General features: G+C 48.0%; 1 protein-coding gene across 1 annotated transcript in view; it reads left to right on the forward strand.

The window, feature by feature from the left end:
* KCNH1 (potassium voltage-gated channel subfamily H member 1) overlaps positions 1-25,254 on the forward strand; it is a 387,725-nt gene that overhangs the window by 266,795 nt on the left and 95,676 nt on the right. The window contains exon 9 of the mRNA XM_047753552.1: positions 4,190-4,442. Within this exon, the coding sequence (XP_047609508.1) occupies positions 4,190-4,442 (253 nt within the window). The remainder of the gene's footprint in view (positions 1-4,189; positions 4,443-25,254) is intronic.

Consider the following 25,254-nt stretch of genomic DNA (forward strand, 5'->3'; position numbering starts at 1 on the left):
TCTGACTTTGAAGCCCGTGCTCTCCCTGTTTACTTTTCGTTTGTCCTAACTTAAAGCGTGAGGGAAGAAGGACAGGTCCTGCTGGAGGCGCCCTCATGTCTCAGGAGGGCGGAGTCTCAGTTGAGGGGGACGTACTCCGGCTTTGCTAGCAGCTGGCCCTACTGCGCCTATTGCTGCTGCTCTGCTCTCTCAACAAGGCCCCTGAGTAGGTTCTTCAGCTGAGTGCCTGGCAGCTGATGGAGCGGAAGGGAACTTGGATCTCTCAGCCCAGGGGCTCCTTTTCCCAGAGAGCAGGATGACTGTGTAAATCTGGGTATTGGAAAAGGGACCCTTTCCCGCCCTCACTGCAGGGCTGGGCTGCCCATGGGAGAAGGGTCCACCTGCAGCCCTGGCCGTCCCTTCCCCACCCCGCTCCTTGCTGTCTTCCAGGAGGGCTTTGGGATGGGCTTTGGGATTTGGCCCAGGCCCTGATTCAGGTGGAGGAAGAAAGGCTGTGGTTCCACTGCAGAACCAGCCTGGCCCCTGCTCCCTGGGGCCTCCTGGGCAGGCAGCTGCTAGGGACAGAGGCAGTCTCAAGCTCCCGGGTCCCTCCCTTGTCCCCCTCCCTACTGTTCCTGGTCAGAATGGTCAGCCATGACCAGGGGAGCCGGCGGGGGTGTGCGCCAGGTGGAAGGGTAGGACCCGTAGCTAGCGGATGACCTGGAGCACAGCCCTGGTCCAGCCGAGCCTCAACTCCTGTGTCAGGAACACATGGAAACCAGATAACTTAGCACTAAGGCCAACCTCGAAGGTCCTTTCAGCTCTGACCTCCTGACTTCAAAGCCTCCTTCAGGCTGACCTGTGGCTCTGCCGTGACGACAGGGTCAGGAATCAGAGCTCCTGTGCACGGAGCACTGTCTCCTGCCGGGCGTCACACCGGGACGTTCACGCAGAAGCTCATGGGATCCTCCAAGGAATTCTAGACTCAAGTTAGAAAATAAACACTTGGAAAGAAGCTAAGCGTAGCTTCCAGTTGGCCCGACGAGTGAGTGTTGAAATCAGGACTTGAAGCCAGACCTGCCTGATCCTAAAGGCTTTTCTCCCCACCGTGCTTCATCCTGCCCCAGCCGCTGCCCCTGGAAGCTCCACGAGCCTCCGTGATGCCATCTCCTTGAGGCCTTCAGGGCCTCAGAGACCAGCAATGATGGTCTGTCCTCAAACCAAACAGAGGGGGCGGTGGACCAGGAAGGCCGCGGAGTCTCAAGTAGACACCCTCCCCTGCCTCGCCCCTGGTGTGGGGCCAACAGAGACTGCTGGAGATGCTGATGGCTCTGAGATCCTGGAATCCGGTTCCCTCTCCTCCTCGCACGTGTGTTTTGGTGGCTCCAGGAGCAGAGGGCATATGAATTAAACATTGTCTCCACACCAAGGCCCCACTCAGGAGCAGCCTCTGCCAGCAAAGCCCAGCCCAAGGGAAACAAACTTGGAGAACTCACCTGGAGAACAAACTTTGGTCTCGAACCACTGGGCACGGTTTTGGCTTGACAAGCACGTGTTCCCCACTCCCTGGTGTTCTGCTTGGAGACAAATTCCATTCAATAGGCATTTCTACCAGGCCTATTTGAAGGAGCCTGAAGGAGCAAAGGACTCAGGGAGGGCTCTGCCCCAGCGTTGGCAGTCTGAGTTCCCTCTGCCTCGGCCAGAGAACTCACTCCCTTCCTCGGCATCCCGCGGGCCCAGAGCAAGTGCAGAGGCACACAGAGGGGGAGGGCACCCGAGTGAGTGAATGGAGTCCCTCCCTGGGGCCAGGTGCTGTCCTGGGGCTGTGTCCTGGCAGATGTGATGTCACTAAGTCCTTGTAAGCCAAGCTTAGCACCTGGCATTTACCACAGACACCGATGTGTAGAGTAGTTAAGTCACTTGGAGAAGAAGGAACTAGGATTCCGACTGTGGGACCGCATCTTCCCAATGCAGCACACAGGGGTGGGGGTGGGACAGGAGCCGAGCTGACCTGGGCAAGGGGAGATTCCAGCTGGGGTTTGGAGGAGGCTGAGGGACGTCCAGGTTCGGAGGTGAGCACCTGATGCTGAGGCAGTTGGCCTGTGCTGAGACAGAGAAGCAGGCGTGGGGAATTGTAACCCAGCCGGACCCCGCTGGGCCCTTCCCCCACATCCTCTGCTTTGGCTCCTCTCTCAGGTGCCTAGATGTGGGTATCTGCCGCGCATCTCCTGAGATGTTTTACACATGGGAAACGCCCCAGTCCCACCCGCAAGAGGAAGATGTTAACTAGGCGATGACCATGAGCCCACAGCCCCCAGGCCTCCTGGAGCCTAAGGACTGAAAATGTTAACTCCTGTGACACCACCGTGTCAACTCAGCATCAGCCAATCAGAGAACTGTGCATGAGCGGACCACTTGCCCTGCAACCCCCTCCCTCACCTGCCTTTTAAAAATGCCTTACAGTTGGGGCTCAGGGAGTTGGGGCTTTTGGGGGGGCATGAGCCATCTGTCTCGCTCCTTGCATGGCTCTGCCACAAACCTTTTTCTGCTCCAAACGCCAATGTTTTAGTTTGGCCTCATGTGCATCTGGGACATGAATAGAATTAACTGGGCAAAAAAAAAGGGAAAAGAAAGAATGAAAGAACAAAAAGTAAGTTCCCACTATAGCACAGCGGAAATGAATCTGACCAGTACCCATGAGGATGCGGGTTTGATCCCTGGCCTCACTCAGTGGGTCAGGGATCTGGCGTTGCTGTGAGCTGTGGTGTAGGTTGCAGATGCGGCTTGGATCCTGAGAGGCTGTGGCTGTGGTGTAGGCCAGCAGCTGTAGCTTCGTTCGACCCCTAGCCTGGGGACTTCTATATGCTGTAGGTGTGGGCCTAAAAAGCAAAAAAAAAAAAAAAAGAACTGTTACCCTGAGGAAATGTCTTCGCCAAACATGTTTAATGTTATGCCTCCCTCCCCCCCCCCCCACCGCCCCAGCTCTGTTCATAGGCTAGAATGGGAAAAAGGATTCTTTTGGGAACATTCCTGATTTCTCTGGGAAAGCCCACCTGAAGGTGTCCTGTTGGGTTCCTTTGCTTGCAGTGTAAGGGGCGTGAATGGTTTCTTGCAAAAATTTAGTCCAGAGAACTACTTTCCTCCCAGGAGAGGCTGAGAAATTTTTATTTCTTTGGAAGATGGGACCCCCCCCTTGGCAGTTCCTATTTTGCCTTGAGTCTCCTACTAGATAAGTCACAGAAAAGGCAAGGGAGCGGGGTTGTCTATTTGGTTTGCTGCCACGTCCGCAGAGCCTAGAATGATGCCTGGCACATACAGTTAGGGTGTTCAGTATCTAAGCAGGAAACAAACGAGTGACTCCCAGGTGCTTACAATGCCTGGCACGTAGGAAGTGCTCGATAAATACCACTTACTGCCTTTCCTTAAATCTTACCCACTTGCAGTCCATCCGCAGACCAGGCCCGCTGTATCTTCAAAACGTACTCTGAATCGCATCCCTTCTCAGGGGCGCCCCTGCCCGTGTCCCAGTCCAGGGCCCCTCACCGCTCACCTGGGCCCCCGCAGGAGTGGGTGAACTCAACTCCCTGGCTCAGCTCGTGCCGTCCTCTAGTCCTCTGATGCCAGAGTGGAGCTGCAGTGATGCTGGTGACACACAGAGGATCCCCTGTCACTCCTCCGCTTCAGGTCCTCCAGTGTTCCCATCCCACTCAGGATACAAACCGAGAACGCTTCCTAATTTAGAGTCTCCGCATCCTCGCATGCTTGGCGCTCTCCTGAAACCACACCTCCCACGCCCACCTTCCCCCATGTTCACTCAGACTATTGCTCGGGCCCGCTGACCGCCTTTGCTCTTCTGCTGGAATGTTCCCCTTTCATAGCCTCCCTCCGACACGTTATGCAGGTGTCAACTTAATCGTCACCTCCTCAGAGAAGCCTTCCTGGGTTCCTATCTGAAGAGTGTCCCACATACTCCCAGCCCCCTGACTCTCAGGCCCTGACCTGAACATGGAGCACAGATTTGGGGCGGGGTGGGGTCACTGCCTGTCTCTCCCACAAGGTCAGCTCCAGGAGGACAGGGACTGGGCTGTCTTGTCCAGCAGTGCCTTGAAGGGCGGGCTCTGGTCTAGTGGGTGTGGCTTCCGCCCTGAGGAAGCCGCGCGCTGGCGCCACCGCGAGGATCCTGACCCTTCCCCTCCCTGTGCTCGGCCAGGTCCTGCAGATCTGCCCGAAGGACATGAGAGCTGACATCTGCGTGCACCTGAACCGCAAGGTGTTCAAGGAGCACCCGGCCTTTCGGCTGGCCAGCGACGGCTGCCTGCGGGCCCTGGCCATGGAGTTCCAGACGGTGCACTGCGCCCCCGGGGACCTCATCTACCACGCGGGAGAGAGCGTCGACAGCCTCTGCTTTGTGGTCTCCGGCTCCCTGGAGGTGATCCAGGACGACGAGGTGGTGGCCATTCTAGGTGGGTGCTGCCTTTGCTGGAGGGGGAGCCTTCCGGTGCCTGCGGTTGGCTCAGCTCCTGCCTTCAGTCTAATCTGGAGCTGCCCCGCGGGGCGGGACCGCGGGTTCACACCCATACATTATCTGACAAACATTTTGAGTGCCTGTTTTATGCCATGTACTGTTTGAAGCACTTGGGATGTTTCTGGGACAGAAAATGGGTTTTGTCCTTCAGGGGCTCCGTGGGGAGAGCTGAGCAAATAAGCAGGCGTTTGCACACAGTGGAAGGAGCATCTAAGCCAGGGGTCGAGCATTGAGGATGGCTTTCTGGAAGAAATGACACCTAAGTTGAAACCTATACAGAATGTGAGCGTGGTGAAGAGAGGGACAGAGGGGTATCCTAAGCCGAGGGGCAAGCCCTGTGAAACTGCTGCAGAGAGAGCTCCATTCATTTGTATACTTGCGAGTACCCCATGTGGCTGGAAGGCGCAGAACAAGGGGAGGCGTTGTGAGAGATGAGGTCGGGAAGGGAGCCAGGCGCTAGGTGGACCATGGCAGGCTCCAGGAGGCACATCAGGGGCCTTGGATTTTATTTTGAGGAGCCAGTGAAGGGTTTAAAGCCAGGAAGAGACAGGATCCTATCTGCACCTGGAAAAGATGACTGTACAGAACTCATTGAAGGAGGAAGGCAAGGGTAGGGAGATGAGGCGAGAGATATGTTATCTAGGGGCCAAGCTGATGGTGCTCTGAACTGATATTTGTGGTGGGCGGATGGAGAGGAGCAAATGGAGTTGACATATTTAAGAAGTACAAGCAGCAGGTGCTGATGACGGATTGGTGGTGAGGGGCTGGCGGGAGGACTGCAGGACCGCTCACTTGGAAACGTGGGGGACCACCGTGCCATTCACTGTGTTAGGGAGCACGGGGGGAGGAGCAGGACCTGCGGGCACATATTGGTATTTGGCATTTGAGCATCCGTGGCCTCTGAGAGAGTCCTCAGATTGCCTGAGGTAGTGGCAGAACAGCTCCTTATTGGGGGCATGCTTACCTCTCTCGGGACAAGCCATCACAACAATACCCATCGCTCATGGTCATCTATTCTGTAGCAGACGTTTTATATACGGATTCTCAGTTCGTCTTTACAGTAACCCTGTGAAGTGATTTCCTTATCCGCATTTGGCAGGTGAGATGAGGAAAGCTTGGAGAGGTTAGGGAACTTTCCTGAAGCCGATGAGGTCCACAGAACCAGCATCCTGGAGTCCCTCTTCTCCCCCAAACCTCTGCTCCCAGCCATTTTGCAATACTTCAGTCCTGATGATGACTTCTTTAGGTTGCTGGCCCGTTCCTTTGCCAGGTACTGCTAGACATGGTGGATACATTTTTAATTTTTTTGCACGTGCTTCCTTAGGAAACTGAGGCAGGGAGAGATTGTTACATAGAAGTTAGACTTGAGTTCCCGTCGTGGCACTGGTTAATGAATCCGACTAGGAACCATGAGGTTGCAGGTTCATTCCCTGCCCTTGCTCAGTGGGTTAAGGATCCGGCATTCCCGTGAGCTGTGGTGTAGGTTGCAGACGCAGCTTGGATCCCGAGTTGCTGTGGCTCTGGAGTAGGCCAGTGGCTACAGCTCCGATTCGACCCCTAGCCTGGGAACCTCCATATGCTGCGGGAGCAGCCCAAGAAATGGCAAAAAGACAACAACAACAAAAAAAGTTAGACTAGAGATTTAAACTGAGACCTCAATAGTATTTTTTAAAAAACAAAAAACAAAAAACTAGGAGTTGCCGTCGTGGCGCAGTGGTTAACGAATCCAACTAGGAACCATGAGGTTGTGGGTTCAATCCCTGGCCTTGCTCAGTGGGTTAAGGATCTGGCGTTGCTGTGAGCTGTGGTGTAGGTCACAGACGCGGCTTGGATCCTGCATTGCTGAGGCTCTGGCGTAGGCCGGCTGCTACAGCTCTGATTAGACCCCTAGCCTGGGGACCTCCATATGCCTCAGGAGTGGCCCTAGAAAAGGCAAAAAGACAAAAAAAAAAAAACTAAACATAGTTTCTGCTCAACTTTGGAGAGTGTTATATATGCAGCCTGTCTCTCCGGCCCTGAGCCAACTTGCCCTCTTGATTATGTTTTGCTCAGGTTAACCCAAGGGTGATGTGCATTCCTCTGCATGTGCTCTCATGGCGGGGAGGGAGACTCATCGAGGGAAGGAGGCTGGAACTTTTGTGAAATAAGTTTTGGATTCCTCGTATCCACGGAACTCTGCAGACAGGGTTATCCTGTTCTGTGCCTTCCTCATCCACAGAGATGAGAGATTTGACTGTGTGGGGAGGAGCACGCCTGCAGGATAAAGCCATGGCTTTAGTTTTGCTGCAGGAGAAGGATATTTATCTCTGCCTTTCATACTAATAAAGAGGGCTTTGCTTTGAGGACATCTGTCTGGACATTTGCCTGGCTAGAGGAAGAGTAACTAGTGACTCTTGGGCTCTCCTTGGAATTTGAACTTGTGTTGGTCCTTTGGTGTAGGGCATCTTTCACCCATTTCCCCTACTGATGCCTCACCGTTTGCCTCTCCAAGGAGTCTAGCTGCAGACCAGCCCCACTCCCTTGAACCACTCATGCTCAGGGGCTTCCTTAGCAATCTGCCCCCCACCAAACCGTTGCCCTGTTTGGCGTTGGGTTTGGACACCTAAGCGTAGAGGTAGGAAAAGTTGCAGAAGGTGAGGAAGAAAAATGATTACTTCCCAGTCCTGTCTCATTTCCCCATCAGCCTGGGCTTCCTGTGGGGAAGCAACCAGGGCTTGGTTCATTGTTGGCTCACCTGGCCAATTGACGGCGTCTCCAAATCCAGCCCTCTGGGTACCCTGCCGACTCCGGTTAGCAATGATGACGGGGCCTCTGGAATAGCCCCGCAGCTATTCAACATGGTTGTTGCTCTCAGGTTGTTGAGACTAGAAAAAACATGTGTCCCTAGGAGCCAAATAGGGTCCAAAGAGTAGGTCCAACCTTGATGTCCTAAAGAATCTTTGACCTTTCAAGAGGCTCTTACTCTATGAAAGGATGATGCAGGCCCTTCGACTGAACTTGACCTCTGAGCTAAGAGGTGTAAAAGAGTCCAAGCTGTTTTCTCCCTGGAAATCTAAATTCAGAGATTCGTTGCTATTGTTATTTTCCTCTAATTAGAATGTCTCAGTAAACTGAAGTCAGTTTGTTCTTGAGAAGAGAGTTCAAGCATCCAATAGATAGAAGGACTAGATCTTTATTGTCCTTTGATGCCATTCAGTTCAGTCCAAGCAAAATTTATTGAGACACTGTCTCAGAGGTGGGGGTGCAGCTGTGGAGGAGACTAACATTATTCAAAAGGCAACAATCATTTTGCTGTATGGCTATGATCATAGAGAGGATGCAGGTGCTTCTAGAAGGTTCTCGGACAAGTAACTCTTGAGAAGCTCCTGTGTGCCTAGTGCTCCAGTGAGAATAGCTGGGGAATCCTTCGTTACCAGAAAGCTGGACTCATCAAGAACTCATCCATCTCATTCCTTGAGTCTCTAGCTTATTATCTGTTCACCGGCTTATTACATTCTGCTAATTTGTTTCCTTCTTTCAGTTCTAATATTCCACCCTCATTTCCTGTTTAATTTTAGCACAGCCTCCAAGAATGAGGAAAAGGGTCGGTACTCATAACAGAATGTGTTTCGTATGTGTTAAAAAAGGAAACCCTTTCTAATAAAAGTTTTCCACAGAGTGTTTTTGAAACTTTCTTGACTGCAGGTCAGCGCATGTTGTAAACTAATGAATGTGTGCCTGCTCACAGTTACACATGAAACTCAGTACTTACTCTTGCTACATGAAATGCAACCTCATGTTTTTGCAAGATTCAATTCTCTTTCATTTAAAGAGAAATGACTGTCTCGACCCACTGCATTGCTTTCTTGACCTGCTCTCAGCCCGCAGTTGAAAAACACAACCCCACAAATGGAGACAGTCTCTCTCTCCGATTGAAACCGTGCTGTTCCCTGAGGACGGAGACTGTACTAGGTGGTCTCTGGTTTTCTGCTTTCCCTCCGATGTTCTCTGCCTGATTTCAGAGATGGTGTCCTCCCCATCTCCTTGTGGCATTCTCTTAGACGTTAACTTCATGGCTTCTCAAATTTAGTTTCTTGGCCCTGTGAAATAAATTCAAGTCTTTAGCCTGTCCGTTTGATCCATTTGATTTCTTTCAAGCAATTGCCTTCTGATTTTTCATATAGATCAGAATAAAAAGTCACAGGTACCCATTTTGTCCCTGTCCAAGTGGTACTGTTAGCATCTGCATGTGAGTTGTTATCTCAGTTCTGGTACCTGACCAATGTAGTTGAGTGATTGGACTCTTTTTTTTTTTTTTCCTCCTGCTTTTTTTGTGGCCACACCTGAGGCATATGGAAGTTCCCAGACAAGGGAATCCAAGCTGCAGCTGCTGGCCCACGCCACAGCTACCGCAGTGCTGGATCCAAGCCATGTCTGCAACCTACACCGCAGATCGTGGCAATGCCGGATCCTTAACCCACTGATCGAGGCTAAGGGTCGAACCTGCATCTTCATGGATGCTAGTCCGGTTCGTAAGCCACTGAACCACATGGCGACTCCGAGTGATGAACCTTCATCAGCGTGAGCTTGAGTGTGAGCCATCTCCCTGTGCTTCTACCTGATAAGCACAGTGTTAAAACGATCCTGTTTCAATGTGATTTGGTGTCCCTGTTGTAACTTTTATGCGTTTTGCATTTCAATACCTAGTTTATATTTTAATCACCTTGTGTCTTTTGGGTTTGTTTTATTTCATCACGTTGGGAAGGACAGAAGTCTCTGTGGTCAGGGTCTCTACACGAAGCAGTGGAAAGAGACCTGGACCTGGGCCTGAACCTGGAGACTTAATTGTAGCCCTGCTTCTGCACTAACTCCCTGAAGTTGCCAGTAACTGGTTAAGCCTCCGAAGCTTCATGCAGTTCTACTAAGTCTATCACCCTGCATCAATGGCATATTCACTCATCTGTGGCCTGTGAACTGAGGTCCTTCAGTTTCATATCTCTGGCATGGCCCAGCACGTGGAAGGCACTGGGGGCTGTCTGATGAACTGAGCTGAACTGAATTGAAAGGCAGGCAGAGGCCAGGCTGTGAAGGGCCCCATGGTCCAGCATAAGGGTTGAGACTTGATCTTGGGGGGATGAGGGGCCCAAAGAAAGTTTTAACGTGGGAGTGACAAGAAGATTTGAGTGCCACAAATACAGATGCATGGAGACTAACCCCGAGGCTCAGGAGATAAATCGTGAGGGCCTGGGTGAGGTGGCGGAAGGGGGGATGCGGAAGAGGCAGAGCCATCAGGAGAGGGGGGATCTCCAGGATGTGGAGGATGAAGAGAGGGCATAGTTTCCTGCAGCAGCTGGACAGCATTAGAGTCAGAGGGGAGGAGGGGAGCAAAGACGGCGGGTTTGTTCTGTTGAGTTGGCAGTGCCTTTTTAGGGTAGATCTAGAAATGACTGTCAACTAGAGGAAATGCTTCTCAACTTGAGGATGGGCCAGCGTCTGCCTAAGGAAGAGGAGCAGCCAAGGGGAAGGTGACAGGGCAGACCCTGGCTCACACAGCAAAGGTAGTCTGAGTGAACTTGCTACTTGCAGTTCTGTCATTATTGAACTAGGATGGACATGTACATGTTCCTTAAAGGTACGTGTAAAGTTGTAGATGCTTGTTCATGAATGACACATACATATATTTTTCAATAAAATACTCCCTTGTCACAGTCCCTAATCTGGAAGGCACGCACATCTTTGCTTAGATAGTTCATTTCTTTGAGTCCATTGACCTTGGTTGGAAATCAACATACTATGCATTTATTGAGCAACTATTAGAGCCTCATACGGGGTGGGAGGAGTGTAGAGACTGTCCTTATCTCGGATGAATGTTCTGTCTTATTCAGGGAGACAAATGCATGGTTAGTGACAATAAATAACACAGGTACTTCTTTCTCTGGACTTGCCGGAGTGAACAGGGGAATATTTATGGAAGAGATAGAAGCTGAACTGAGCTGAGGAGGACCCCTCGATCCTCTAGGGTCATCGAAGCTAGGACTCTATGTAGCCTACCCAGGGTCCGGTATGAGCAGAGTCGACGGAGAAGACTGTCCGGGTGGCCAGTGGCTCTCAACTTAAGTGAGCAGAAGACTCGACTGGAAAGCTTGTTCACAGTGCAGACTCCCAGGTCCCCCTCTATCGATTCTGACACTGCAGCTCTAGGATGGAGCCTGGGCATCTGCAGGATTCACACGCCCTCCCTCCATGGGGCGATTCCATTGCATGTGGTTAGAGGACTCCACTTGGGAAACATCGCTGTCGGCAGTCTCTCCTTGATATTCATTTTTTGTGGAATGGGGTGAAGATGGTGAAACAAGGGGGGCACCATGGAGGGGGCTTTTTATTACATTAGCCCAAACCGTATGAAATTGCCGATGTTCAGCTATTTCTGACCTGCTAAGATGATAGTATACATTTGCCGATGATCCGCATACAAGATGAGGGTGTCGCCTAGGGCAGTGGCTCTGTGAAGATGGAGTCAGAATTTGGACATGGGAGGTAGGGTATTTTAGATGGAAAGAATGGTGTGAGCGAGGCCTGGGGAGGAAGGTGCAGGGTATTCAGTAACCACAAGACCAGCTCTTGTGTGGGGCTGAGAGCCCTTGAAGGGCAGCCATGGGTCCTGAGCCACAAAGGCAGGTCTGGGCTGACCTGTTCACATGTCTAAATGCGCGCCTGGGGACCTGGTCAGTGGGAAACCACCCAGGGTGGCGAGTAAAGTATGTCACCATTAGCGGTGTGCTGTGTGAAAAGTAATGACTCTGACGTCAAGACAGGAAGACCTTAGTGACTACAGCTTGTAGCAGAGATGAGAGGTGTTAAGGTGGAGGCAGGAGAAACGGAGACAAGAGTAGGGCGGCCAAAGAAAACACAGACATCCAGTTACATTTGAATTTCATATAAACAAAGAATTTCTAGCTCAAGTACTTCCTAAATATTGAACAGGGTATATGTGTGCTAGAATGTATCCATTTAGCTGAAATTCAGATTGAACTGAGTGTCCAGCATTTTTATTTACCGAATCTGGCGTGGAAAGGACAGTTGGCTGAGACACTCTAGGAGGAGGGTCTGAGAGGTTGTAACGGATAGAATGTGGGGCGCGGGTACAGGGAGATGAGGGGGGGACCCTGACATCTGGGAGTGGGGAGAGACGGAGGCATCTGCGACGGGAGAAGGCCAAGTCGGAAGGCAGAGACGGGCAAAGAGAAAAGTAACAAGCTCAGTTTTGACTTGTATGTAAAGGCCACTGGGGTATCCAGGTTCAACAGCTACTCAGAATGGCTGGTCTAGAACTGGGAAAAGAAGCCAGGGCTCAAGACAGAGATTTAGGATTCAGAGGAAGGTATAGGACTTAAGAAAAAGAAACATCAGGTGCCCTGAGCACACATGAATGTTCTTGTAAATGACCAAGGATTTGGGAGAGTTTTCAAAGGAGTGAGAATGGAGTCATTCAGAAAGCTCACGAGGAATTTGAAAGGATGTTAGAAGCTCTTCGATAAGTAAAGTCAGTAAAATACAGTCTTACACTGCAGTCTAATCTCAGCTGTGTGGGGAGAAACACGGGGAGGTAAAAACCCGCAAACGTCTCTACCACCACAGGGTTGATGACTTTGGTTTTGGAGGCCCCAAGAAATACTCATTTTCTTTTCATTATATCTGTTCATCTTTCAAGTCTCCTTTCAAAGAGCATATGCCACTTTCAAAATCAGGAAAAATTGTTGAAAATTTTAAAGTAGGTCTTGAGAAAGCATTGTTCCAAGTTGGACCCATCCTTTTAGCTATTAGATGCAATTTGAAATAATAACGTTTTATTTTCAAAAGTCTTGACAGCATTTCTTTTGTTATTTCTTGATCTAATCAGGGGGAAAAAAAGACACTGATTTTAGTCAGTACTCCCCAACCCTCCTTCAAACACTTTCTTTCTTTCCTCATTTCCTTTCCTTTCCTTTTTCCTTTCCTTTCCTTTCTCCTTTCCCTTCTCCTTTCCTTTCCCCTTTTCTTTCTCCTTCCCTTTCCTTTCCTTTCCTTCACCCAGAGCATGTGAAGGTTCCCAGGCTAGGGGTCAAATCAGAGCTGCAGCTGCTGGCCTATGCCACAGCCACACTGGATCTGAGATACGTCTGTGACCTACGCCACAGGTCATGGCAACGCCAGATCCTTAACCCATTGACTGAGGCTGGGGATTGAACCGGCGTCCCCGTGGATGCTAGTCGGGTTTGTTACCGCTGCGCCACGATGGGAACTCCTCAAACAGTTCTTGACAAGGAGGTTGGCTAGACGATGAAGATAGAGTGGCTTCCCTCACAGTGGTTTACAGAACGGCAACAACGTGGGTGGGTTCTCTTTATGTTAGAGTGGAGAGGGCAGATCCTTCACGGAGATGCTTCCCAAGAGTCCTGTGAGGGAAGGAGGGAGATGGCCCCATGTCCTGTGCTGCCGCTTTCTGTGGGGCATTGCTCCACATCGCCCCCCAGGGAACTTGCTGAAGTTGTGGGGGTGAGTGTTACTGAGCCATAGAAGGTCTCTTGCGCACGCTCAGCCAAGGGGAGGAAGCTGTGTTTAAGGGTCTCTCTCTAAACACTTCAGCCAACATTAATATTCATGTGGCTGTTCCATCAACAGAAGCAATTATGTTAAATCCACACTCCCAGCAGGGAGCTATAGGATGAATAAAACTTCAGAAATGTAAAAACATTTGTATCAGGTAATACATGCATTACCTGATTGAGAGTGGGTGGGGCTGGGGCCCTCCTTCCTAATTCTGTTTTTGCTTAAGCAATTTAAAAAATGGGTTTGCAGGAGTTCCCATCGTGGTGCAGCAGAAACAAATCCAACCAGCAACGATGAGTTTGACTGAGGGTTCGATGCCTGGCCGTGCTCAGTAGATTAAGGATCCAGCCTTGCCGTGAGCTGTGGTGTAGGTCACAGACATGGCTCGGATCTGACATTGCTGTGGCTCTGGCGTAGGCTGGCAGCTGCAGCTCCGATTCGACCCCTAGCCTGGGATCCTCCACATGTCATGGGTGCGGCCCTAAAAGGACAAAAGACAGAAAAAAAAAAAAAAAGATAAATCAAGGTACTTGTTGCGATGATGATATAAGAAGTTTTATTGGAATGCAAAGTGTTTCAAATACACTGTTAAGTGGAGAAACAAGCAGGATATAGACCTCTCCATAGTAACCTTAGCCACATGAAAGGGAGGTAAGTGGGAGAAAGATGAACAGTCTGTGCCACAGTGGTAACTGAAGCTTTCTCAGCGGTGCTCCCAAGAGCTGATACTTTTGTTTTTTTTCCCTTTCAAATGATTTCTTATTTTTATTTTTTGCAGAATAAAATACATACATTTAAACCCAATTACATTCACACAGATTATTATACCATGGATCTTAAGAAACAGATTAAGTGACTCCCTCTGGAGAAGTGGAATGGAAAATATGCTGAGACAAAGAGGAAATTTATTCTATACTTTATCCCATTTTGTATGGCTTTCATCCTTACTATTTAGTATTATCTATTACATTTCAATTTTTCTTTAAAAATTAGCATTATATTAAAATTGTTATATTATACAAGTAAAATTTATAAAGAAAACCTTATATACCATTAAATATTTTATATAGCCTAATAAAAGGAATAACTTAACTGGGAAGAAGAACAAAAATAATATACTCTCTGAAAATAAGTAAAATATAAAATGCATAAATTGGTTAAAAAACAGTGTAACTATATATGTCCTCACAATTTGTTACATCTTATTGATTCTTTAATATATGCATTACACCATTCTAGGTGATGTGATAAACAAGACATTATAGACCTTACATTGTACCATGGAGAGAAATGGTTATTAATAATACAATTGTAGAACTGTATTAGTTAATTGTACAATTGCATTATTTATTATTATCGTAAATTCTTTGATGGAGAGGAAATCAGAATCAGATGTAAGAAGACTTCAGCATTCCAAGAATGAGGCAGGAAACAAAAATGCCACAAATGACAAGGCTCACCAGTAAAGGTATATATACAGTAAAGATATGAAATCATCCGTGTACAATTATACCACCAAAATCAGAAATCATGAGAAGAGGTGGGTACAAATGCAGGACACTGGAGATGAACTTGCAATTAAGAGAACAACAACTTAAAACAACCTCATATACATATAGACTTTTATATCAAAACTTCAGAATAACTGCAAACCAAAAATAGAATTGTATCACAAACAAGGAATCTCTGGAGAAGAAATGTATCTCATAGTAGATAAGTGCATAATCCACCATAAAGGGGGTCATTTGGCATCATTCTTGGAATGCTGAAGTCGTCTTACACTTTCTACTTTTAATACATTTCAGTTATTTTCTGCAATAGCCAAATATCCCTTTAAAAACAAATGGGGGCAACTAAGTCCATTTTTAATTCTTATCTGTAGCAATCTTAGAAAATGATCACCTGCTTTCAGTGGAAGATGTGTGATCTGTTTACTTAGTGGAGAGGCACTCCGCTAATTTAATTTATCCGATTGCAGTTGTGAAGAACAGAGGGAGAATTGTCATGATGTTCCAAGCCACAGGTTTAATGGGTCCGTTTTCATGTGTGGTCCTCCAGTCAGAGAGCGATGCCAGCCTCTTTTGCTCAAGCTCAGGATAGTCTCTCTGCAGAAAGGCTGGTGGCATATATTTGGGTGAAATTTTAATGCCTTTAAAGAGGGCATTTGTATCATAATTTCTAACATCCATCATTTTTATTTCTTCTTTTTACATTCATCCATAAAGTTTCAGCTCAGCATTAAGCTGGATCAGAGTGAATTACGGGAGTGTTTCTGAGCAGGTCAGCAAATTCCTTTGGAGTGAGGCTGACAATGTAGCTACCTGAGGAAGCCCAGGTTCTTGCATGCAGACTGAGGACCAGTCCTGTTGTCAAAGTCATCCATCCTAAGGCATTCTTAGTCTTCCAAATCCTGGTCCACCTTACATTGTTCCACTCAGAAGATTCATCTTTTCATTGATAGATTGATTTGTTCATTCCACAAACATGCCAGGTGTAGTGCTGGGGATTAGGATATAACAGTGGGCCAGACAGGCACACCTAGCATAGAGCTACCAGCCTCACCAGAAAGACAGACTAGTGAATATGCAGTTTCACTTCTATAATATAGTGCCAAGAGTGGTAATAGGAGTAAGAACAGGATGATATGGGAGCTTGTTAGACAGGCATCTGATCCAGCTCAGTCCAGAGAAATCAAGGAAGGCTTCCTGACAGAGGTGGTATCTGAGTTGAGACTTCCATGATGAACTGAATTCCACCAGGTGCAGCAGTGGTGGGGGTTGTTAGAGGATTAAAGAGAGACTATTCCAGGCAGATGGGGCAGCATCTGCAAAGACTTTATTTTAAATTAGAGTATAGTTGATTTACAGTATTGTATCAATTTCTGCTGTAGAGTCTAGGGACCCAGTTTTATATAAACAAATACATTCTTTTTCTCATATTATCTTCCATCATGGTCTATCCCAAGAGGTGGATATTGTTCCCTGTGTGGTACAGGAGGACCTCATTGTTTATCCATCCCAAATGTAATAGTGCGCATCTGCTAACCCCAAACTCCCCATCCACCCCCGCCCCCCAGCAACCACAAGTCTGTCCATGTCTGTGAGTGTTTCTGTTGTGTAGATAGGTTCATTTGTGCCAAATTTTAGATTCAACATATAAGTGATATCATATGGTATTTGCCTTTCTGACTTACTTGCCTTAGTATGAGAATCTCTAGTTGCATCCATGTTGCTGCAAGTGGCATTATTTTGTTCTTTTTTTATGTCTGAGTAGAATTCCATTTTATGTATGTACCACATCTTCTTAATTCATTCATCTGTCAATGGACACTTAGGTTGTTTCCATGTCTTGGCTATTGTGAATAGTGTTGCAGTGAACCTTTTTGAATGAAAGTTTTGTCCAGATATATGCCCAGGAGTGGGATTGCTGGATCATATGCAAAGGCTTTAAAGGAAAAGAGTGACAGAATTGCATTTGTGTTCAGAAAGATCATCCTGGCTGCTGAAAAGAGGATGGACAGTGGGCAGGATGCTGAGAGTGGCCTGAGCTGACGTAGAACAGCAGTGGAAATGGGGAAAAGTAGACCCAAGAGATATTTGATGGATAAAATTGTCAAAGCTCGCTCATTTAGTAAAAATGGACATAAGCAAGAGCGCGGAGTCTGGAATGATTTGGACAACTCTCACAGGGAGGGGAATCACGGGAAGAAGAGCAGGTGTACCTGGGAGCAGGACTGGTTCCATGCTGCGAACTGTGGATTCGAGCTAAGTTCGAGTGTCCAGTGGAAGATTCTGGACTCAGATTAAAGCTTGAGGTATAAACCTGGGCATCGTCATGATCCAGGTGGCAGTTGAAGCCAGGAAAGAGGCTGAGGATATCTAAGGAGAGAGAGGAGGCCACGAACAACATGGTCAGAGCAGAGCCCCGAATACCAGTTAATACAGGACATTAACTGTATTAATGGGAGCCCGAGGTGGAATGCCAGAGGGGTGAGACCTGGAGAGTGGGATGTCACAGAAGCCAAGGAGAGGCGGAACAGGGCATTTTTAAATGCTGCGGAACCATGTTTCAGGGACTGGAGGATGCCATGACTGTAAGACACACCGGTATTCCATGGCCCCTAAGAAACAATGCTGCCCATTAAGCTGTGACGTATCCCTGGTTGTAAGACACACTCTTGATTTCGAAGCTAAAAAATGCTAATCAACTTAAGTATATGTTAGAATCAAAGACGTTAACACTCTGAGGACTGAAAAATATCTTTTAGGCTGTTATCAGGAAAAGAGTTCTTACTGATCATGATGAGAGTAGTGCTGAGTATAGGGTCACGAGCAAGATTAGAGAAGCTTAAGAAATGAAGACCGGTGGGGGCTCAGTTCACGGTTACTTTGTAATTTGCATGGGTCTCTCCCAGAGTCATGAACCAAGAGAGAGACACTAAGTAAGATAGGTACCAGTCAAAATAGTACCTTTTATTTTTTGTGATAAAGCTAATATTGGAGAATATGCATTCTATTTGTGTCCATGAAGGCTTTCCAGTGTGGAGCCTCAGACTTAGATCTACCTTGGTGTTGCTGACCAGCACAAGCCTACACCTCTGAGGGTCTGTCCTGTAGCTCTGGTAGCCAGAGAGCCCAAGAGGACAAGCTTCTAGCAGGCAGATCCCGAGGAGAGGGAAGGGGCTGGCCTGCACATGTGCAAGGTCTGCTTCCAAACTCATCAGCACATGAGGCACAGAGGCGTGGAGCGTGGTGCCGCTGGAGCTGCCTTCCCTGCAGGAAACGTCAGGACTAGGACACATGGTTCCCCTTATCAGTCAGAGCGTGGAGACGGTGTAAATAACACCATCAAGAAATCGAGCCATAAAAGGAAGGAGAACAAATCCCAAACCAGCTCTCTCCATTCCCAACCATCCAACTCTTCCCTCTGCTGTTCAGAAGGATTATCCATCTCTTTCATGTATCTGAAATCTCTCACCTCACCACAGAAGGCCAGCTCCATTCCCATTTTCTCTATGTAATCTCTGTCGTCCTGCCTAGACCAGCCTCCCACATGTCTTGGTATTACACTTGCAGTTGTTTGAAGATCATTGGTAGACACATGTAAGTTTTGCCTCCTTATGCTGTCAGCCACTTGAACATAGGGGTGATATCCTAGCCTTTTGTTCTGTCTCCCTAATCACTGGGACACTGCCTGATCCATGATAAGCTGGGCCAAATTGCTGAACAGGATTGAACTGTGTGCAAAAGGATGAAATGTCACCCCACCTTTGGGACAAATAGCTGCCTGGGAGAGTAAGAGGCGGTTCACCTCGGACCTGGCGTATGACATTACAGGTTCTCGTGTGGGTTTCACTGGCCCGAGGTGATCCGCACGGATGCCCCATCCGTCATACAGAGGTGGTTTGCAGAGAAGCAGGGCAGTGGCTCTCCTTTGTACTAATTTCAAAAGAAAACAAAGGTTTCTTGAACAGCTCTGAGCTCTCTGACAAAGTCTAACATGAGACCAAACCTTGCTAGAAGGCGATGCCCCTCTGAAAAGTAGGGGTGAACTGCATGTCTCACCTTGGAGCCACAGCATCCTGAGCATCTTCAGTCCCTGCTTCCTTTGTTGACCAGAGAAATCCAATAAAACATGTTGGCTCAGCCCCCGACACCATGACACAATCCGATGTGATCTGGCACTTACAGCTCGAGGCTTTATTCCTAGTAGTAGATCTTCATGGCTTGGACGGGAAGGCAAATTGATGAGATTTCCACAGTGGTGGTCTGTCTTTAATGTACACACTCCCGTCTCTCAACTGCAGCAGATGAAACAGAGGTCGCAGACTGCCAGCAGCCCTTCCTGTTTTTTTTTTTTTTTCTCTCTCAGTAAGAACAAGATGAACAGCTTTGTGGCTTCATCACAGATAAGAGAAGGCAGAATTTATAAGGCATGAGAGCTCTGCTCACCTCCTCTCCCCCGTGGTCTCAGACAGTGCAAGGGAAACAGCCATAAAAGCATGCGTGAGAGTTAAATATTCCAAAATAAGCTTCAGAGCCTGCACTTCAGCACCTTTGGCATGAGGTGCCAGGTGCGTGCCTGAAGCAGGGTCCCTGGAGCACCTGGCCTGATGCACAGGGACCTCTCAGTAGATCGCGGCCTCCTGGTCCACAGTCTGAGGTGGTCTGGGAGGTGGGTGGGTACCACAAAGGTGTTTAGCACAAGTCACTGGGGCTTTTGCTCTGAATGTGCTACCAGAACTTCCGTAGTCATGTCACTGCCTGATCCTGCAGACACGGAAGCCCAGGCTTCTTCCTGGAGCTGCTGAAGAAAAGCACCATGAGCCCAACACAACATACTGCTCTGCTCCACTGGACCGTGGACTCCTGAGCCCCAACAAAACTCAGAAAGTTTAGACAGGAGAGAAACTTGTTTTTCTCTCCTAGAGCCAGCTGTCCAGGTAAAGAGGCCTCGAATGGCAACTTTGGTCCACGCCTCTCAGCTCAGACTCTCTATCGTCCCTTCCTTCCCCGTGAGCTGGAGTTGGGTACCCCTCGTGTCCGCTCCCCATCACCGCCCCTAATGTGTTACAATCACCTGAGTCTGCCTTTCACTGCACTGCATCTGTCATTGCTCAGTTAAACCTCAGCATCCAGAACAGGGCCTGCCAAGAGCTGCATGAAGGTCTGAATGCGATCTTTCCCATTGCTGGGGGCCTGTAAATGGCTGATGACTGCAGCCTGTGATGACCAGCTGCAGAGCTCTGTTTTGCTTAGTCTAGGAGACCACTGTGAGCTGTCTTCTGATATGAGGACGTAATAGGGAATAGTGAGGAGAAGCAGGTGGACATGTCATTGTGCTCTGGCCCTCTGGCCTGCCAAGTTCACTCAGCGCCGGCCTTTGAATAGACGGGGATTTTTCTGGAGAATTCCAAACGTGGTTGTCCCCTTTGGAGCAGATTGCTTCCTTGCAGCTCTTCAGCATTCGTGAAGGCTGTTTGGTCTCCCCAGGGCCCCCATCCCAGCACCTCTTGTATGTCCCTGATCACCTGTCTTTACCCTCCAAGCCCCCACTCCCACCTGCCTCCCCTCTTCAGGCTCCTTAAACACCGGGCCCCTCGTTACACCAGTTGTCCAGGGGTGCTGGTTTCCTTCCCTTGCAGAGATCTCCCCTCCCTCTCCCGGTGCCACCTTAGCCCTGCTCCCGCCTCTGCGTTGTCCACAGCAGCAGTAGAGGCACAGAGGCACAGTAAAGACAGCTGCGGCTGACGTGGGGTGGGAGGGCCAGGAGCCATAATTATCCAGGGGCTGTTGGCTTGGTCTTCGAACTGGACTGCCTTTCCTTTACCCCCATCCCAACTTTTCTTCCTTTTTCCCCCTCCCCAGCTCAGAACATCCACTTAAAATATAGTCTCAGTGTAATGAATAAATCAATAAGCTAGTGACCTGCAGAAGTTTGATCAGTGAGTATCAAGGTACCTTTTGTTCTTCATTGAATGATCATTTGGCCCCAGGGGACACGAGCTGGTTGTGTGTGTAGGGCTTGTCCTGGCCTCGGATTTGTCAGCCTGACCTGGAAGGGCGTCATTCCAGCGATGTGTGTAACTTACAGGCAGCCGCCAGCAGCTCTGCGTCCCTCCCTTTGACAGTTTTCCCAAGTTATGTGTGTCATAAATACATTTCTCATTGACCAGAACAGTCCTGAGTTTGTTGCGGATCCGACGGGTCCTCAGACACCACATTCTTCAACCTCCCTCACGGATCATTTATACCAGAGAGGCTGTCTTGACAGGAAGAAAGAGGGTATGATTTTCAACCCCAGTTGCAAGCTATGACAACACTGAGACTTCCTAGGCCCTACAGATTAATCATGATTATCTTACCGTGAAATACTTTTCATAGTAGGAACTAGTCTCCATTTATTGTTTTTGTCAAAACCGTGGATTGGAAAACTTTTCACAAAGGGAATGTCATTTCTAAAGATGTACTGAGGAGTTCCCGTTGTGGCTCAGGGGAAATGAATCTGACTAGGATCCATGAGGTTGCGGGTTCAATCCCTGGCCTTGCTCAGTGGGTTAAGGATCGGGTGTTGCCGTGAGCTGTGGTGTAGGTCACAGATGTGGCTCAGATCCAGTGTTGCTGTGGGGTAGGCCAGCAGCTGCAGCTCTGATTCAGCTCCTAGCCTGGGAACCTCCTAGCCTGGGTCCTAAAAAGACAAATAAATAAATATGCCCTTGATTTATTTCCTGACATATTGGAACCACAGTATGGTTGCACTTTGTGGTGTGCAGTAGATATCCCCTTGAAGAGTTGTTTATTAACTGGATTTTTACAGATAAATTCATGTTAAATACCTATAAGGATTTTATGCGTTCTTTTATAATTAGAAAGATGACTCCTAGTTCATTTGAGAAGCATAATGTTCACCTGCTGGGTTTTGTTTAAATGAAGTAATATTTTTTCTGTTTACAAGATATTTCGCTTTAATTGAGTAAAAGCATAAACAAGGAAAATCACAGTTTGTAAATCTACTTACCCATCTCCAGATAACACAATTTTTTTGATGTATTTCCATTGAGTGTTTTTATTATGTCCATTTTTATGGGACGTAAACATTTTATTTACATGGGAACGTAATGACTACATTGCTAATGAACCCGCGTTTCCCCGCTTTGTATCTTCAGTAATTTTCCCCTCATACATTTTTCTATAGCTTTTAAAATGAAAATTTTAAATTAAAAATTAAATTAAATTAATCAAATTAAATTAAATTAAAAATTAAAATTAAAATTTTTAAATTTTTAAAATTTGATTACAGTCCAGTTGATTTACAATGTTATGTTAATTTTTTCTGTATAGCAAAGTGATTCAGTTTTATATACATTGTTTCACACTCACTTCCATTGTGGTTTATCACAGGGTATGGACTCTAGTTCCCTGTGCTGTACCGTAGGCCCTTGTTGCTTATCCCAGCGTATAGAAGAGTTTGCCTCTGCTAATCCTAAATTCCCAGTCCTTCCCTCCCCACCACCTCTCCCCCTTGGCAACCACAAGTCTGTTCTCCCCATCTGAGAGTCTGCTTTTGTAGCTTTTTTTAAATTGAAGTGTAGTTGATATACAGTGTTATGTTACAGGTATACAGTACAGTGATTCACAATTTTAAAGGTTATATTCCATTTATGGTTATTATAAAATATATGCTTTATTCCCCATGTTGTACAATACATCCTTATCTTATACACATCAGTCTGTATCTCTTAACCCCCTACTCCTATACTGCATCTCCCCCTTTCCCTCTCCCCACTGGTAACCATTAGTTTATTCCCTATATCTATGAGTCTGCTCCTTTTTTGTTTTATTCACTAATTTGTATTTTTTTATATTCCACACGTAAGTGCTATCATGCAGTATTTATTTTACTCTGACTTACTTCACTTAGCATAATACCCTCCAAGTCCATTCATGTTGCTGCAAATGGTAAAATTTCATTCTTTTCTATGGATGAGTAGTATTCCATTACACACATATACACACACACCTTCTTTATTCATTCATCTGTTGATGGACACTTAGGTTGCTTAAATGGAGTAATCTTAATAAATTGTCAGGCAAGATTACCAGTGGTTTACTCTCCGTGGTTCTGGGTTAGTTATACCACCTTTGATCTCAGTAGGAGGCTGCAGAACTTGTAAATTTTCTTTGCCTGCTAGTCAAAATGCTCATCAGGAGACTTCCCATTAGAGCCGCTCCTTGCTCTTTCTTGGCTCATTATTTCAGGGAAGGGAGTGGCGTGTCAGCTTAGAGCGGGAGATGATTTGCTGGAATATTAGGTAATATCTCATGGGCCTCTATCTCAGCCTGGAGGTCCGTGACTCTCTGTGTTCTGGTCATCTGTTTTTGCCTAACAAACCACTCCTAAATTTAGTGGCTTAAGAAATGGTTTCTCATTATTCCATGGGTGTTTGGCTCAGCTGGTTGTTTCTCTCTTGAACGTGCCATGTGTGTTTACAGTCCAGCACTGGCAGGGCTGCTGTCATCTGAAGGCGCAACTGGGCTGGATGGCCAGGTTGTCTTACTTACATGGCAGCCAGGCTGTCCCACAAAACACTTGTATGTGAACCTCTCGTGTGGTTTGTTCTCAAATCCTGACTGTTGGGTCCAAGAGGGAGCATCCTAGGATATATGTTCCCAGACAGCCGGACAGAAGCTGCAAGGACCTCACCCAAAAATCCTACAACTTCACTTCTGCCACATTCCACTGGTGAAGGCAAGGGGACCAAAGTGACTTGAGATTCAAGGAAAGGGAATTAGGCTTCATCTCTCTCTCTTTTTTTTTTTGTCTTTTTCTAGGGCCATACCCGCAGCATATGGAGGTTTCCAGGCTAGGGGTCTAATCAGAGCTGTTGTTGCCTGCCTACGCCACAGCAATGCCAGATTCTAGACGCATCTGCGACCTCCACCACAGCTCATGGCAATACCGGATCCTTAACCCACTGAGCGGGGCCAAGGATCAAACCTGCAGCCTCATGGTTCCTAGTTGGATTGTTTCCACTGCGCCAAGACAGGAACTCCCAGGCTTCACCTCTTGATGTGAGTTGCAGTGTATGGATAGGGTCCCTTTTTTGACTCTCTGCCCTATTGAGTGTCAGAAAGAGAGCATCCTCTAGGAGACCAGGATTACGTACATATGAACACGTGAGAGCCATCGCAGGGCACGTGGAGAGGTTATTGAATGCTCTGCATGTATGAGGCATATGGCGAGGCTGGCCTCGTTGGTGAGGACTCTGTGCTCGGGAGCACACGCTGAGGGAGCCTGTCTCCACGGAAGCAGGTGGTGTTCCCACGGAGAGAAGCAGTCCCTTCCCTGGCCCTGCCCACCTCGGCCCACTCATGTCACAGATGTTTGAGAAGCATCTAGGAAGGGAATTTAAATACACAGTGTTAAAGGCATATTTACCTAAAAGCTACCCCACGTATCCTACTCGTGTCGAGTCGGCGAGACCACCTTGATGAGTTAGAACTGCGTGTTCTTTCACAAACACGTAGAGAACCGTGAAGCAGCGTGTCCAGTTCACTGGCTTTTTGGCTCATGGCGTGGAGGTGCCCGGAGAGGGCTGTGACCCGTGGAGTACCTTGTGTACTTAGAGTGGACACTTTCTGGTGTTCGAGCGAAGGCCAAGTTCTGTCCAGGGGCTTAAGAGTCTCTGCCTCCTTGCCCTGAATTACAGAGACAGCTGCCCTCTGAGTTGCTCTGAGACACGGGTACCTGGGTTCCAGCTGCCAAGTGTGGCTGAGCTGCGTGCTGGGCTGACAGCTCTCTTGAGGCTTGTTAGATTGGTTTTTTGGTTTTCACCCTTGTAGCATGGTTTCCTCCCCCCCGCCCCAAATCCTCCTCTCTGGCTCCCGGGGGAATCAAATTTGTGTTTATCTGTGCTGAAAATTTAGAGGCAAGAGAAACAACATTTCAAGTTATTTATAACCAGAGGCTGTGCCAGGAATGAATTTAGCTTTGCGTTAGACATATGTTAAAACACTGCTCTCTGGGAAAGGTAGGAGGAATGATAGCCCTAGGTGTGAAAAGCAGATAGTTAGAGGAGATGGGTCGAGGTTTGACCCAGCATATGGCTATGTGGGATTGGTATTCTGTTGACTTACTCGTCGTGTGGAATACTCGGCATAGAGGGGCCTGGGGATGCCATTTATGTGGGGCCCATAATTGTATACCGTCAGGAGGGCCTTTGGCCAGGGGAGGACCGTGGAAGGAGGTTTGGGAGAGAGAGCGAGGAATGGACACATGCTCACAAGCCTCGGGGCGGTGGACGGAAGAGGAGACAAGCGGAGCTCCACTCCTGCCTGACGTCTCCCCGGCACATCATCCTGAACAGAGGAGACACTGCCTGTTCTCCGGCTCCCAGGGAAGGGTCCACACCCCGCCCCCGTGGCAGCCTAATGTTCGCCGCTCAGCCACCCTGACACAGCCTCGGTTCGCCTTCTTCCCTCGCTGCTCTCTTGCCTGCAGATACTGCAAGAACCCCAGCTGTGCGCCCGGCACTGTGTTAGTGAAGGCATGAGACACAAGGAGGCTCGTGTTGGGAGACAGACATAAAATAAGAATATGATGACATCAGGGTTGGTGTTTTGGAAAACTGAGGGTGATTAAGAATAACGTGAGAAAAAGATTGTATATATATACACACACAC

This window comes from Phacochoerus africanus, chromosome 11 (genome assembly GCF_016906955.1).
Source record: "Phacochoerus africanus isolate WHEZ1 chromosome 11, ROS_Pafr_v1, whole genome shotgun sequence".
Taxonomy (NCBI): Eukaryota; Metazoa; Chordata; class Mammalia; order Artiodactyla; family Suidae; genus Phacochoerus; species Phacochoerus africanus.